Below are 15,617 nucleotides of genomic sequence, written 5' to 3'. Positions count from 1 at the left end.
ACAAGTAGTGCAACAGAGATCTAACACCTCGAACGGTTCGCGGTAGGCCCTCAGGTGTAGTAAAAGTGATATTTGATATGAATGGAAATGTCATCAATGTCAATTTTAGTTGAAATCACGTTCGTTTCCCATAGAAACCTGTTGGAAGCGAAAATAATGAGACCTCAGAGCTTACACCACGAAATTGAGTGAAGCTTGAAAGTCAATACATCTTCATTATCGTCTACCATAGACTAGGAATCCTCTAGACCGAGTTTAGAGCAATTATTTCATGCAACCGATGATGCCAAAAATGCGGGGGTGCGCGGGACGAGGTGAGCGAAGTCCCGTGCCGTGATTGGTCCGTTCAAAGACACGGACGTCACACAAAGACACTTTCGACTCGAACATGGATTAAATTTCCGTTTGCGTGGCAGAAGGGGTAGCGCGGCTATGCTCGGTCTAGAGGATTCCTAGTCTATGTCGTTTACACATGTGATGATATACTTAATGTAAAAGTTACATTTAATTCTAACTTAATGCCTTTTAATGTGAGCAAATATAGTCTGGCAAACCGTTTTGTCAATAGAAAAAGGCGCGAATTTCAAATTTAGTATGCAAGACCGACCCTTCGCGCCTACATTCTCCAATTTGCCGCCTTTTTCTACTGGCGGAAATTACCAAACTTACCAAACTATATAATATTTGTTGCTGAAATGAAACATTTGAAAATGGAAAATATTTATTAAAAATGGAGTATTGTATGATAAAAGTCGTCCGTCGTTATACTTGGTATTTTTAGACTCAAGCATGAAGAAAGATGAAGGATGGCTCACACTAGAACGGTCTGGGTCCGGGCCCTGGCGTTCGACACTTCGTTTTCTATGACGGGTGATACCGATCACGTGATGCTTCTATAGAATCTAAAGTGTTGATGTTTACCAGTTGCTTTTCGATGAAAAAAACATCGTGAGGAAACCGAACTAATCCCAATAATACCTAGTTTCCCCTCTGGGTTGGAAGGTCAGATGGCAGTCGCTTTCGTAAAAACTTGTACCTAAGTCAATTCTTGGGATTAGTTGTCTCCCCAGGCTTATGAGCCAGATCAAAATGCCAGGATAACGCGAAAAAGAAGAATAATTAGCAGTATCAGTTCGCGATTTCAGTGTGTAACACGAAGTCACAGAATATATAATAGTACTAGGTACAGAAGACTTACTCTCTAACAAAACGCGTCTGTTACGATCAGGACAGATATGGCCGCTAGGTGGCGACAGCGCCACGCGCGGCTTATGGCTTATTCAAAATTGGGGTGGAATGGATGTACTTTTAGCTACCTGTAGCAAAGCGTAAAATCGCGGAGTGAGCCACGCCTGACGAAGTGCTTATTTTATCCATGTTCTAGGATAGATAACGCTAAATAAATTATGTAAATAATGCTATTGTCTGAATGCCGAGGTTCAAAGGGCTATCTGACAATAAAGAGTCAACAGCAGAAGTTGCTAAGCGGGCCAGGTGTTCAATATGATCTTGCCGTGACTTTATTGTTAAGAGAATAAGAACGTGTCTAGGTAATTTTGAACACGCTCGCTTAGCAACTTCTGCTGCTGATTGTACGAGTATATGCCAGTGAATGTTAGTAGATAGATATTTATAACCAATCTGGCTGAGATGTAGGATCAGTATCGCCGTTATACGCGCCACCAGCATGTGTATCCGAGGCACACGCCACCGTTTTAAGTCGACCGCCAGGTGGCTTGGGTTCGACGACGGTGCTGCCCTTCCACACATCGATTGAAACCACTTTTCTACCCTACCCACATATGTATTACCTAACCCTTTGCCTATGTACTTATGATTGTTTTAATGTAATAAATTTTTGTTGATCTGTTGGAAACATGGTGCGTGTTTTAATGAATTTAAAAGTATGTTACTTATAATTTTAAACGAAGCGCGGAGCATATGTGACTCGGATATATGAACAATATATTCGCTGGATGCAGAACTGTGGCGCCGCTCTAGTGGGTGAGGTGAGGGACATATTGTTATATGACATGTGACAGTTAGCTGCCAAATAGTATGATGATGACGTCCCACGAAAGTTCATATTTTCACCACGTCGTGCGTTAGCGTCGTCGCTTGTATTCCCCCCACCACCATCTTTGCATAAATTCTCTAATGTCATTAATATACCAATTCTGACAGTAAATCGTTAATTATGTTAGAATAAAATATCTCATAGACATTAAGTATGTTAATGCTTGGCCAGAGATAATATATATTTTTCTGTAGTATATACCATCTCATAGTTATATCACATTTATCTTATAAAACAGTTTTTAACTATTTACTATTCGTATCTGAAAATGCCTAATGTCAGTGTATCACTGAGTCGTTCTAAAAAAAAACCCGAGCCTACAACTTTTCGCTCTGCTCATTATTTCCATTCAATTACGATATAATATGTTGTTGACAAGTCCGTCTCTAGGATTAGAAAGCTGTAATTCGATATGTTTAACTTTGTAAAATTAAATATTGAAAAAAAATGTCCCATAATGAGGTTTTTTCGAACGACCCATTTGCTAATATTTTATGCAGTATTTGCCGACATTTAACGTACGGATGCGTTTAGGCTTCATAATACATAAATCCAACATTTTTCTGGTCAAGTTAGTTAAAATTGTAGATAGAAACATCAATTATCATAATCAATGTATTTTTGTAATAAAAAGTAAATAGATCTCTCGTTACGTCCAAATTCAAGTCTCCTATGTTGTGTAGAAAGAACTTATTTTATGTAAAAAGTAATTAAATTTGAAAATCTACCCCCAATAATGTTAACTTATCATGCGCGCTTCACAGTATTTGAGAAGAAAACATCTTGTAACATTTTAATATCGAAATGAATTCTTATATTTCACTTCTTTTTTGTCCAAAAAAAACTTTCATGTTTTTAATTTTGGATTGCGTTGCTTGTAAATCATAAATACAATGATGATGCTACATCATGCATAAATAAGATAATATAGGTATGAATTTCGATGAAAACATTGATATGTATTCCTATATACCTAGTGACATCCACGGAGATAAGTAGACATTACATACAGGTGTTTTTTCAACTGTAGGTATTCTGCAAGTTGAAGAACTTTCACTATGGAATTAGCCCCTAAATCGTCCTAAAAAGTATGAAACAGTCAATTTTTCTCGGAATATTCGGGGTTGCTCACATTGTAAAAGTTATGCCATCGCCTAAAAACAAAATATATATCCTGTAAGTACTTATACAAAATCTATAATAGGATTGGAAGAGGCATATTTACCATGAATCTGTACTCGTATTTTGTAGATATCCGTCTATTAGTCATTCTCATGTTGAAATGCACCGTAAGTCCTTGTTATTAGAGTCGTTAATAGAACAAACTGTCCGGTCTTGGTTTATACATTATTTTATGGAATTTAAAAGGAGAGTTTTGGTAACATTCCATTTCTAACCGCAGCTGCACTACCGGTACTGAATGCGTCGCTGTCATTGTCAATTTCCATAGTAAAATGAACAGTAGTGCAGCTGTCGTTGGAAATGGACAGTCACCTTTTTGCGAGTATATCAATTGACGCTTGAGTCGCTTCAGTTTATACCAAAATCAGATTGCTTATTAACTTTGTTTTCAGTATGTAGGGTACATCGCCAATTACTAGCCACCCCCCAATTACTGGCCACTTAATTTGATTTCTATTTATAGGTGAACAAAGTTCATTTTAGTATATAAGGTACGAAAATCCAATTATTAGCCATTTTTCAATTACTGGCCACCTATTCCAAAAATGAATTCTATTTACAGATAAATAAAACTCATTTTCAGTATAAGGAAAATGGCCAGTAACTGAAATTTATCCACAACCCACTCGTTCAATAACTGGCCGCCTCTTACAAAAATGAGTTCTATTCACCTATACACAGAATTCATTTTAGTATAGGTGGCCAGTAATTGGGGGGTGGCTAGTAATTGGCGATGTACCCTATTTTGTAGTACATGTTATTTTATAATTAAATTGAGGTTGGAAAATAGATCATACCTAAAGTTTAAGAATTTAATTTAGGAACGAATTTTATAAATTGCTTTATACGAAACAAAAAATGATAATGGTTCCTTTCAACCTCAGATTGAAGACTGGAATAAATTGAAACACATGTTGTATGGTTTTGGCATTAGGTATATTAAAAAAGTATGTGGGAAATAAATAACAATCATATTCTACTCAAACCTTAAATCGTAATCTTATTGAATTCAATTTACTCCAGATATGTAAAAGTTCGAATAACTCTCCAGTGCATGTCTTATATAATGACTATCTTATTGTTACTAAAATGTTTAAGTATACGTGATATAAACGTGTCAAAACTACACGTCACATGTGTGTACATGTGAATTTGTAGTCCACTCTTTGGATAATTTGAATATGTAATTTTAAACTTTTGACCGCCACAACTATTTTATATAACACGCGATTGTAACCTTTATTAGAATGTACTAAGGTTCATATTGTATTGTAATCTTTGTCGGCTATGGCCGACTTGGCGCTCAAATGGTTAACAAAAGTATGGCCGTCTTCAAATTTATGTTGTGATTTTATTTAAGACTTGCAATAAATTGTTGTAAATAGTATTTTTATGTTCTAAAATGATTATTGTAGTTAAACTGGATTATATTGAATGTTACATTTAATATTGTCTTTTATTGACGTTCCTCGTTCAAATAAGTAGGTACCTAATTGTTATTATTAAGGCTCACTTGCACCATTCCACTAACCCGGGGTTAAGCGTTTAAACCGTTAACCCAGTGTCAAATTGTACTGGTAACCATGGCAACTCCAGGTTTAACCGGTTAACCCCGGGTTAGTAGAATGGTGCAAGTGGGCCTAAGAGTTGTTATAGCAAATGTTGTTATAGTAAATATTTAAGTGGGGCTTCCATAGAACAAACGTGATTTATTTGCCGTTATTTGCGTAATGATAACCGAAACCTTTCGTGCGCGAGCCCGTTTTTTTTTAATTTTAATACATTTTTGAATTCGAGCTCCTTTAGGATCTCATGTTCATAAGGAAAGGATGAGGAGGTATATACCTACAAAATGAAACTTTGACGTCAACTATATTTTTGTTCTAATTTATTTGATTAATCATCTGCTCTATACACATGATATGCACCAATGCCTATAAATAAATACAAACAATGTTATGAACCATACAGGGAATGATCTCAAACAATTATTTACAAAAATTAATAAATTCAACATACATATCATTGCTCTTTTACCCTTGACTCTCCTCTCACCTCTTGAGCTATGACTATCGGTCCGGTTCGTACTTTAACATATGCCAATTAATAGATCTAGAAACGATATGGATTAGATATGTCAGTGTCAAAAGTGACGTTTTTGTTTGAAGAAATGTCACATTTGACACTGACATATCTAATCCATAACGTTTCTAGGTCTATTAATTGACGTAGCTTAAAGTTCAAATCGGGCAGTATTATACATTTTTAGTTTTTAATCTCACGAAAAACAGCACGTTAATGGCTATTTAATATTATAATTAATCACATTTAATATTTTGTTTCTCATATTTTTAGTGTTCCGTACAAAACTTTGTTCACGGAACACTTATTTATTATTGCGTCTAAGTATACGTAACGTACTATGTGAAACAAGTAATATTCGATGTACTAATGAGTTGACTCAACCGATTATTTAAAAATGCGTTAAATGGAAAAAATTGACGTAAAGTTAAAACAAAGCCCACAATTTAATTATTGTTGTTTAAATAAATATGTTTTGGTTATAGAGTGTAAAACCAGCAAAAAAAAAAAAAAAAAAAGTGGCTACTCATACCTGATTTTGTCCCAACTGAGCCAAGAATAAAGTTGCGTATAGGTACAGATGTAGTGCATAATTATATTGCATCGTATTTTCTCGGAAATGTTTTTTTTTTTTTTTTTTTTTTATTATGCATGGGTTTACTCATGGCCACAGACTAGCCGAGGCGTAGACGTGGCCTACGATGGAGCGAGCTCGCCCAGAAGGTGCCTGTTCACTCTTGATTTGAAGGTTGCCGGGTTATAAGAGCACGGAAATATAGACGCCGGCAAGGAATTCCATTCCTTGGCAGTGCGCATAAGGAAAGTAGAAGCAAAGCGCTTAGTGCGAATTGGCGGAATATCTACCAAGTAAGGATGGAAACCGGCCGTGCGTCTAAAAGTCCGATGGTAGAATGGGGACGGTGGAATGAGCTCGTGTAGCTCTTGGGCACACTCCCCGAAGTGCAACCTGTAGAATACCGACAGGCTGGCGACTTTCCGCCGATGGGCCAAAGTCTGAAGCTTAGCCGTTAGCTTCTTGTACTGGTCATGCTTTTTCAGTCAATCTCAGTACTTTTTGTAACGAGACTAATGGTAACATTCCATTTCTAACCGCAGCTGCACTACCGGTACGAACGCGTCGCTGTCATTGTCAATTTCCATAGTAAAATTGACAGTAGTGCAGCTGTCGTTGGAAATGGAATGTTACCCTTACTGAAATAGCAAGACACTTTCGTACGTTTCCGTGAAAATACGATGGAAAACAATTGTGCACTTCATCTGTACTTCATATAATAGATAATAGGTATAAAAAAATGGTAACTGCGCTTGTATGGTGTACATAATTTCTCAATTCACATTAAAAAGGAATGTCACGTAAAAAACTTAACCTATCTATTTGCTTAAAAATACCGAAGTTATTTCATACATGCATAACTATATTAATGATTTCAAAAGAACACTTCAATTTACAATATAAATTAATATCTAATGTTATGGTTTATCGAGATGTTTTATCTTATTCGACATGAGTTAAGGATCACTCACGTTAGACCGGGCCGTGTCTGGGCCGGAGCTTCCGGCGCATCGTTTTCTATGGAAAGCGTCACGTGATAGCCTGTCATGTCATAGAAAAGTAAGCGCCGGAAGCTCCGGCCCGGACACGGCCTGGAGGCCGATTTTTGAATTTCGAGCGTTCTATTTCGTCACTCGAAAATCGACGAAATGCTTATTTTTGAAATACGAGCGATAGAAATTGGGAATCGAGTGGTATTGACTATTCGTTTTCAATTCTATTAGTAGAATTTAAATGCCGGGTACTGTAGATATCATTGAGCGAAATACACAAAATCGAGCGATCGGAATTCTAAAATCGGTCCCGGTCTAACGTGAGTCATCCTTTATGCTCAACTTATCATATACGACACGTTTTATGCTCAACTTATTTGTATTTTGGTCGGCGCAACTTATATTATTAGACTTTGATCAAGTGAAGATCAGTATAGTATAATTTAGTTACAGTATAAACTCCATGTAACGTCACTCGATATAATGATTCACTCCCTACAACATCGTCATTTTTGGCTCTAGTTGGTTTACTTTAATATTAATTTCTCTCTATTTAACAAAAAATGCTCTATAACATCAAAAAGTGTCCGGTTGAGTGTCGCTATATAGTTTACACTGTATTTGATAAAGCAGTGGGGTTCAAAATACCTAATTCAACAATAATCGGCAGATTCCAACTTTAAAGAACGTCAAATATTTCGACTAGATACCATACGGATTAGATGAGAAAAGTGACGTTTCTTCAAACAAAAACGTCATTTTTGACACTGACATATCGTATCTAGACGTATCTTAAAGTGTGAATTGGGCCGATTAACTATTGGGAACGATATTTTATAGATGGGTTAGTCATTAAGACATAAATAATATTTTCAATGGTTATTTTGAAACCTTAACAATAAAATAATATTTGTATACACATCTTCACTTGAACTTAGCCAGTACAGGTAATCTAGTAACCTGTTGCACAACAGGCACAAATCGCAATTAATTTACATCTTAAACTAAATAGGAAACTCAATTAACATTTCAAATTATTACTTTTGCGTTTTTAAATTATGTCTTTAAACAATATCTCCTGAGTGTTGTACCATTCTATACATATATTATTATACTGAATATACCAACTGATGACCGACTATCGGCCTGATTCGAATTTTAAGATACCTACGTCTAAAATTTGCTAAAAATACGACATGGATCGGGTTTGTCAGTGTCAAAAGTGACGTTTAGGCTTGCAAAACGTCACTTGACACTGACATATCAGACCCATAACGTATCTTTAGCAAATTTTTAAAGTATCTTAAAGTTCGAATTAGGCCGTGAACACCGCGCCTATGGCGTGGCCCGAACTGTTACATAATGTTTCCTTTATAAATATTTTATAGACATGATATAAAAACACATAATTACATAAGATTAGGCCATAAAATTTCTCTTCAATAAAACTAGTTCACACGTTTTTTGGTAAACACGAAATAAGCTGTCCATTTTAGTATTGGAAGCACCAAAACAAAGATTTACTGATACTGTCACAAGATTTACTGAGTGCTCTAGTTTATACTTAAATATGTATTATTAAATATACATATATAAACTTGCAATATAAACTTATAAATTAGAATTTATAATTATTTATCGTTTATTTTAAGGAACTTAAGTTTTGGTGCATGCAAATTGTAATATTTCTAAAGTCTGAAGTGAGTCTAGATTTGTTATGAGATTATCAAGTTTTATAGAGTTTTCGTACTCACAGAACCACGAAAATCGTAATGTATTTATCTGCCTTTCTATCCCTCGAATATACAGGTCAAGAACGATAGAGAGGCAGATAACGACGGCCTCAGGTGTAATAAGGACAGTCAGTAAACCTATTAACTTAGCACCCTGCATACATTTTTGTATGCAGGAGTGCTGCTAAGCGAATAGTTATGCTGGCTGTACCTACTCAAAGTGTAATACTCTAAAATATTGATCGTGATTGTTATTGACAAGTATCTTGTATCGAACTAGCAGCTCGATTAAAATTTTAAGATACGTCAATTAATAGCTCTAGAAACGATATGGATTAGATATGTCAGTGTCAAATGTGACGTTTCTTCAAACAAAGTCACTTTTGACACTGACACATCTAATCCATGTCGTTTCTATGTCTATTAATTGACGTATCTTAAAGTTCGAATTGGGCAGTTACTCAATAAACTGACTGTGACTCGGTACACGATGAAACATATAATAAGTTATGACCAGAGAGCGCAACTTTGGTGCCGATGACAGACGTATGACGTGAAGCGAAATACAGAGTGTTGTTATCTAGATTATAGATACTTAAACAAATAACAACTTATTAGCATCTTTAGTTTACTGATATTGAAACTTGAGTTGAGAGTTTTTATACGTACTGGCCACGTATAAAAACATAACTGTCTTTGTCATGTTAAAAATAAGATTGTTGGAAATGACAACCAATTACTGTTTACTTATTTTTTTATTAGTAAAATATAACCGAAATATTATTGTTTGAAGTCGCTATGGAGTCTTTGCAGCCGTATTTGCAGAAATTTCCTTTTCTGATTGTAAAATATGAAAAAATGTGACCAAAATTTAACAGCAAAATTAAGCAATATAGAGAAACATTTGAAAACAACAAAGCATATTGAATGAGAAGGAGATCGTTTCGTATCGTTTTTTAATGTTTACATTATTTTTTGTGTAAATTACCAAGCATTTTTATAAATAAACAATTATATAGGTATATATTATCATTATTAAGAATCATTGAGGTGTTACAACGTTGTTTTAAAAAAACATCCTATATGCGACTTAACGTCATAATGACGTCATCGGCACCAAAGTTGCGCTCTCTGGTTATGACTTATTTATAACCAACTTTTGATGTTCGATAAAAAAGAGTAGGTACACAACGCGAATGTAGCAAAATTATCTAATCTCTGTCCGACTGACTTATGAGCATAATTATTTGAACATAGGGAATATTGTTGGTGTTTTTGGTATTACACTACTAACATTGTACCAAATTAGGACTTTTTATATATTTTACTTATGTACTTTAAATGGTCTTTAAGTAATAAATGGGCAGACAAATTTTCATAAAATCGTTGAGACGGCCTCAACCCATACTACTCTTATAGGTAGGGATACAAATATTGGCAAGCAAAAATACATTTCTTTTTTTGCAGTGGTTTATAAGTTTTTTAATATGCAACATCTTTCTTTTTTGGAAATTCATCTGCCACGCCGATATTGCCAATAGACAAAATAAATAAACCCTGTCACCAGCTCAATGTGCGTTATCTCTTAAACAATATTTATATACAAATTATAATTATTATAAAATATTAAGAAATTTTGGAAAAGCGTGTGTGTGTGTGAAATAAAAGATATGATATATCATGATTTTCGGCAATGTTAATTCTACAAAGGATCGAATTGAGTTCAATTTGTAACGTTCGAATAACGAACGAATCGAATGTATTATCTTTCTGAAACCAAAAATATTTGTTCAGTATTATAAGTCTTAATAAGTCACCGGCGCGCGCGCGTACCATTTTTACGTTACCATTTCTCTACATATCAGATTTGCTACGTGCTACGGCGTAGCACTTCGTAGAAAAGCACGTATCAAAACAATACACAATCGTGATATCTCCTTTGTAGAATTGACATTACATTATTATTGAACATCTACTTCGTACACAACACTTTGTTACACAAGCCAGTAATTCTAAATCAAGCTCATTTTTTTCTTAACATCTATGTTTTAACAATTCAGATCTTAGTGCTGATAATAAAAAAAAAACAGTAATCATACTCGAAGGTACACATATTTTGGCTTATCTTCTCACAGAAGCATTTTAAAAATACAAATAGAGAGAATAAGATTATATGGGAAACCTACTGAAATAATATATTGCTAACATTTATGTTTGGTAGTAGCAAACACACGCTACGGTCAACAGATTAGCAATTTCCATGTTAGACAGCAATTAAATTAAATGTTTATATAATAATATGTAAACAACTTTATATTCAGTAACAAACAATTTGTTATAAATAATTTGTAATGCTACATACGTAAGTACTTTAATCTTTCATATATAGGTATGACAACAATAATTATACTATCGGCCCAATTCGAACTTTAAGATACGTCAAATGTTACGACTAGGTAGATACGATATGGATTAGATACATGTCAGTGTCAAAAGTGACGTTTCTTCAAACAAAAACGTCACTTTTGACGGTAACATATCTGAGGCACTGGTCCCACCGCGAGGTAGTAAGCTATGAGCTATCGGCTATAAACACGAACAAAAGATAAGCACTCCCGTGTAAATAAAAGAGACACGGCGATATTTATAGTTACTCGCCCAGCGGTGAGCTATAAATATCGCCGTGTCTCTTTTATTTACACGGGAGTGCTTATCTTTTGTTCGTGTTTATAGCCGATAGCTCATAGCTTACTATCTCGCGGTGGGACCAGTGCCTAATCCATATCGTATCTATTCGTAAATGTCGTAATATTTGACGTATCTTAAAGTTATAATATCGTATCTATTCGTAAATGTCGTATTTATTTGACGTATCTTAAAGTTCGAACGGGCCGTATACTAAATGGACGCCGTCCGACAACGCCATCTTTAATACGGAAAACTTGCCGCCTCGCGGCTGCGCGCCGCACGTCGTGGAAATTTAAATCATTGCTTTGCCGCTCTAGGGGTTAATCATAAGAAATATATCAAATAATATAGGTATTTCTCTAGTTATTGCCAAATGAACAAAGCCAAAGACAACTCTTATCTCAAAAATAATCGTTAAGTAATTGACCGTTCTTACATTTAAATGATTCAAAGTAACTACGCATTAATTTGATTACGAATGTATAATTGACTGAACGAAAACTTCCACGATAAGTATATTTATGTTGTTTCGTTTCACAGAAACTAAACTCGAGATTTTGTCGTTAGTAGACACCTATTCAATGTGTCTTCATAAATATATTCTAGCTAAAATCTGCAGATATACATTGTAATAATTCACTACTAAAGGTGCAAATATTTCTAAAATATATAGTATATTTAATATTATAAACTGTATTTACTATATTGTGCAGTATACAACGCACGTAACACACATATTTATGTATCATTAGAATTACCCACATACTTATCTACCTACACATAAAAACATTACTGTCTTACAGTATGTATCACTCACTATTTATTTTTTTATTCCGAATTTACATAGTTATTTATGTAGCTAAGAATGTCTTTTTTGGTGTCTATACGTAGTTCTTACGCCATGTAACTAACGCTTGCTCATTTCATGCTATAAATCACATTAAAACATGAATAATAAGGACATTAATAACTCAACAAATCTGGTAAACAATAAATCGTAAAATATAAGCTAAAGTCGGCGCTTGAACTACATTTCGCCATCTTGTTATTAGCTGCATTGTTGCTTTTTAAACTTAAGTTTCAGGTGAAATAAAAATAGCGCGATATACGAGTATGTGATGTTATACTACAAATTATAGGTTCTTATTATAGAAACGTCTCTATGTATTATTAATAATTATAAAATAATTTCGTTTCGATGTAATAATTTTTGATTTTTATCGTTTTTTTTCTTAATGTTTAGAAATCAACAACGCATTTTATATAGGACATAAAAAAGTAAAATAACGCTCATACGCAGTAACACTTTACACATCAGTTAACAATCATTATTGTCAGTTATAAATCTATTTTTATGACTTTTATATTTAAATATAAATTCGCGTCTAGTAGTAGGCAGTTTCAACACAATTATGTTTAGTTATACATTACTAGTTAGCTCTCAAACAGCAAGACTTGTGGTTTCAGCAAGTAAATTATAATATTTCACGCTTAAAATTATATCAAACATTTCTTTTCTTTCTTTCTTTCTTTCATCGTCTGTCTGTCCGTGTATGTCACAGCCACTTTTTTCCGAAACTATAAGAACTATTCTGTTGAAACTTGGTAAGTAGATGTATTCTGTGAACCGCATTAAGATTTTCACACAAAAATAGAAAAAAAAACAAAAAATTTTGGGGGTTCCCCATACTTAGAACTGAAACTCAATTTTTTTTTATCGAACCCATACGTGTGGGGTATCTATGGATAGGTCTTCCAAAATGATATTGAGGTTACCATGCAAACTTCCACCGAAAATTGGTTTGAACGAGATCTATTAAGTAGTTTTTTTTTAATATGTCATAAATCGTAAACCGCAATTTTATTATGTTACTTGCTGCTACGGAACCCTTCATGGGCGAGTCGGACTCGCACTTGGCCGCTTTTTTTAATTAAACATATAAATGCATTTTTGCCTCCCGGAATCACTGCCAGTAAATTAATTTTGTTTGAAAATAGTTTCGCCAAAACCACAACTCTTAAACACACGTTATTCAGATGCCCACTAGCTGGTTTCAAGATGGATGGAACGAGCACAATTAGTTTTTGCTAAAGCACTCAAATAAATGCTTAGAAATAGGTACATTTCAAGAGAAAATTGTAAAAAATATCTAATTACTAAGGTACAGTAACTTTTCAATACCATGTCACTTAGATACAAGAAGGATACATCACTGGCTCAGTGACCCAAAGAGGATCTTGGCCTCTGACACAAGAGAGCGCCATTCTGCCCTATTCTGCGCCACTTCACGCCAGTTGGGTATTCCGAGAAAACAAGAAGCATACAAGATGATAAAGAATTGCACTTTCCATAATATAAATAATTTATCTAATATACCGGGTGTGGCCTGTAATATGAGCAAAAATTTTTAATGTAGGCTGTACTCCTCATATTGACCAACATTTGTTCAGCAACTTTTAAAAATAACTTGTAGTTTGATTTTTAATACACTTTAAAGTTTATTCTAAGACGCAATGTATTGCGAATTTTGTTACGTTTAGGCATGACAAGCAACGTCAATCACTAATGACATGGCATGACGATGGCGTCCATTGACGATAATATTTATTTTATATGAAAAATAGGAAGTTTAAATACTTCATAATTTTTAAAAGTTGTTGAACAAAAGTTTCACTGTTTGAGGAATCCAATCTATGTTTCAATTATTTGCTCGTGTTACAGGCCACACCCGGTATATATTGATACCTACTTATTTTTACAAATGCATAGTTAAATTTTTCTTGCGATGATCTCGCAGACTTTAAATGTTATTAAGAAAGTAAAGTAAGACAAATATGTTTCAAATATTACTGTACCCAAGTTAATAGCTGTCTACACCGAACACGTTTATTATATTGGTCTAGCAATTCCTCAAACACTGCATTAAAATTATGAATAGCAGTCCTGCTGCGAAACTTATACTACTTACAGCTTTTTAGATATATGCCATGAAACACTATACGCTATCTAAAATACAAGCCTTGTTTTGTTTGTCTCTTAAGTGTAAGGCCTGAGTGGACGCTCGAGTTGAGCGTGCAGCGGGGCGGGACGTGCGGCGTGCATGTTAAGCAAATGCAAACGTATAGGAGCGGCCTTAGTGCACGCTGCTCAAATCACTTGTGAGCCCGACGCCACGCTGCACGCCCCGCCGAACGCTCCGCTCCGAGCGTCCACTCAGGCCTTACACTGAGGGTAATACTCGTACATACCAGATTCGTAATGCGGCACGGGCGTTGCCTCGCTGTGTTGACATGGAGATAGGTAAGTACTTACACCGCCAGTTAATTGTAATGCGTGAAGTTATATATCAGTCGTCCATAGTTGCGTTGCGTGCTGTGCTGCATACGCACCTAATGTGTTTGGCGTATAGTTAGTATTTCATACCATATCGCTAAAATGTTCAAATCAAACCAGACACTATACCTATTCAAATAAAAACTAGCAAAACAGACTTACAATTAGTTACGATTATAGATAGGAGCTTGCAATAATATATTCAAACGTGCAAATAATCAACAATTCGTAGCTTAATGGAATAGAAAGTTCACTTCACGTCGTTAGAGTCACGTTTATTGCTGGGCTAGGATCGCAGCTGAGCGGGGCTGAGTACGAGCTCGCCCTCGTTGTTGGGACCGGCGAAGGAGACGTTTCGCGGCGGCGGGCGGCGGGAGGGGGGCGCGGGCTGCGCGGTGACGGGGGGAGGGGCCGGCGGGAGCGGCGCGGGCGGCGCGTGCGGCACCGGCGGCGGGGCAGCCGCAGTACGATACCGGCGCAGCCTCTCGTCCTCCTCGCCGCTGGACAGGCTGGACACGTCGCAGGAGGACGCGTCCAGCCGACGCGCGGGCGAGCACTGCGCCGGGCCCGCCCGCGCGCTCGCGCCGCCCGCCAGCGGCATCTCCTCGCCTTCTCCCCCGGACAGTCTACAATCATAAGTCAAAATGAATTAGTTAGTTATACTGGGCATTTTCCGCAAGTCGACAACCATTGTGCCTATTTTGCGTGAGAACGAGGTAGCACTACTCTAATCACCCCAGCTCCTCCATGAAACGTAGCAATGTCTTCAGGTTGCTAACTGCCTCCTTTAGTGTCCACGGAGTCCCTAGGTATTGGTTCCTGTCCATTATTTAGAACTGAAACACCTAAAGGCCAAGCCTACGGCATGGGTATGGGTAATGCAGCAAGGGTCAGGAATTCAGGATTGCTTGCGGTGCGTGCCGTGTGCATTGCAAGCGCGGAGTTCTGGCCGAGG

General features: G+C 36.0%; 1 protein-coding gene and 2 long non-coding RNA genes across 3 annotated transcripts in view; 1 reads left to right on the top strand and 2 right to left on the bottom strand.

Annotated features, from left to right (window-relative positions):
• The first annotated feature begins 19 nt into the window (after positions 1-19).
• Positions 20-4,706, top strand: LOC134667443 (uncharacterized). The gene is made up of 2 exons (XR_010098637.1): positions 20-3,455; positions 3,583-4,706. It is a non-coding gene; the product is annotated as an uncharacterized LOC134667443 (long non-coding RNA).
• A 419-nt stretch (positions 4,707-5,125) lies between these two features.
• Positions 5,126-9,148, bottom strand: LOC134667468 (uncharacterized). Its single transcript, XR_010098639.1, has 2 exons — positions 7,002-9,148; positions 5,126-6,903 (listed from the first exon to the last, which is right to left on the bottom strand). It is a non-coding gene; the product is annotated as an uncharacterized LOC134667468 (long non-coding RNA).
• Positions 9,149-14,576: 5,428 nt separating this feature from the next.
• Positions 14,577-15,617, bottom strand: part of LOC134667781 (uncharacterized) — a 60,680-nt gene continuing 59,639 nt past the window's right edge. Inside the window, exon 6 of the mRNA XM_063525191.1 lies at positions 14,577-15,288. Coding sequence (XP_063381261.1) covers positions 14,949-15,288 — 340 coding nt within the window. The 3' untranslated portion in view covers positions 14,577-14,948. The remainder of the gene's footprint in view (positions 15,289-15,617) is intronic.

The sequence above is a fragment of the Cydia fagiglandana genome, chromosome 9 (genome assembly GCF_963556715.1).
Source record: "Cydia fagiglandana chromosome 9, ilCydFagi1.1, whole genome shotgun sequence".
Taxonomy (NCBI): Eukaryota; Metazoa; Arthropoda; class Insecta; order Lepidoptera; family Tortricidae; genus Cydia; species Cydia fagiglandana.
Note: the sequence above shows the minus strand (reverse complement) of the source record. Positions and strands in the feature narration are given on the sequence as shown.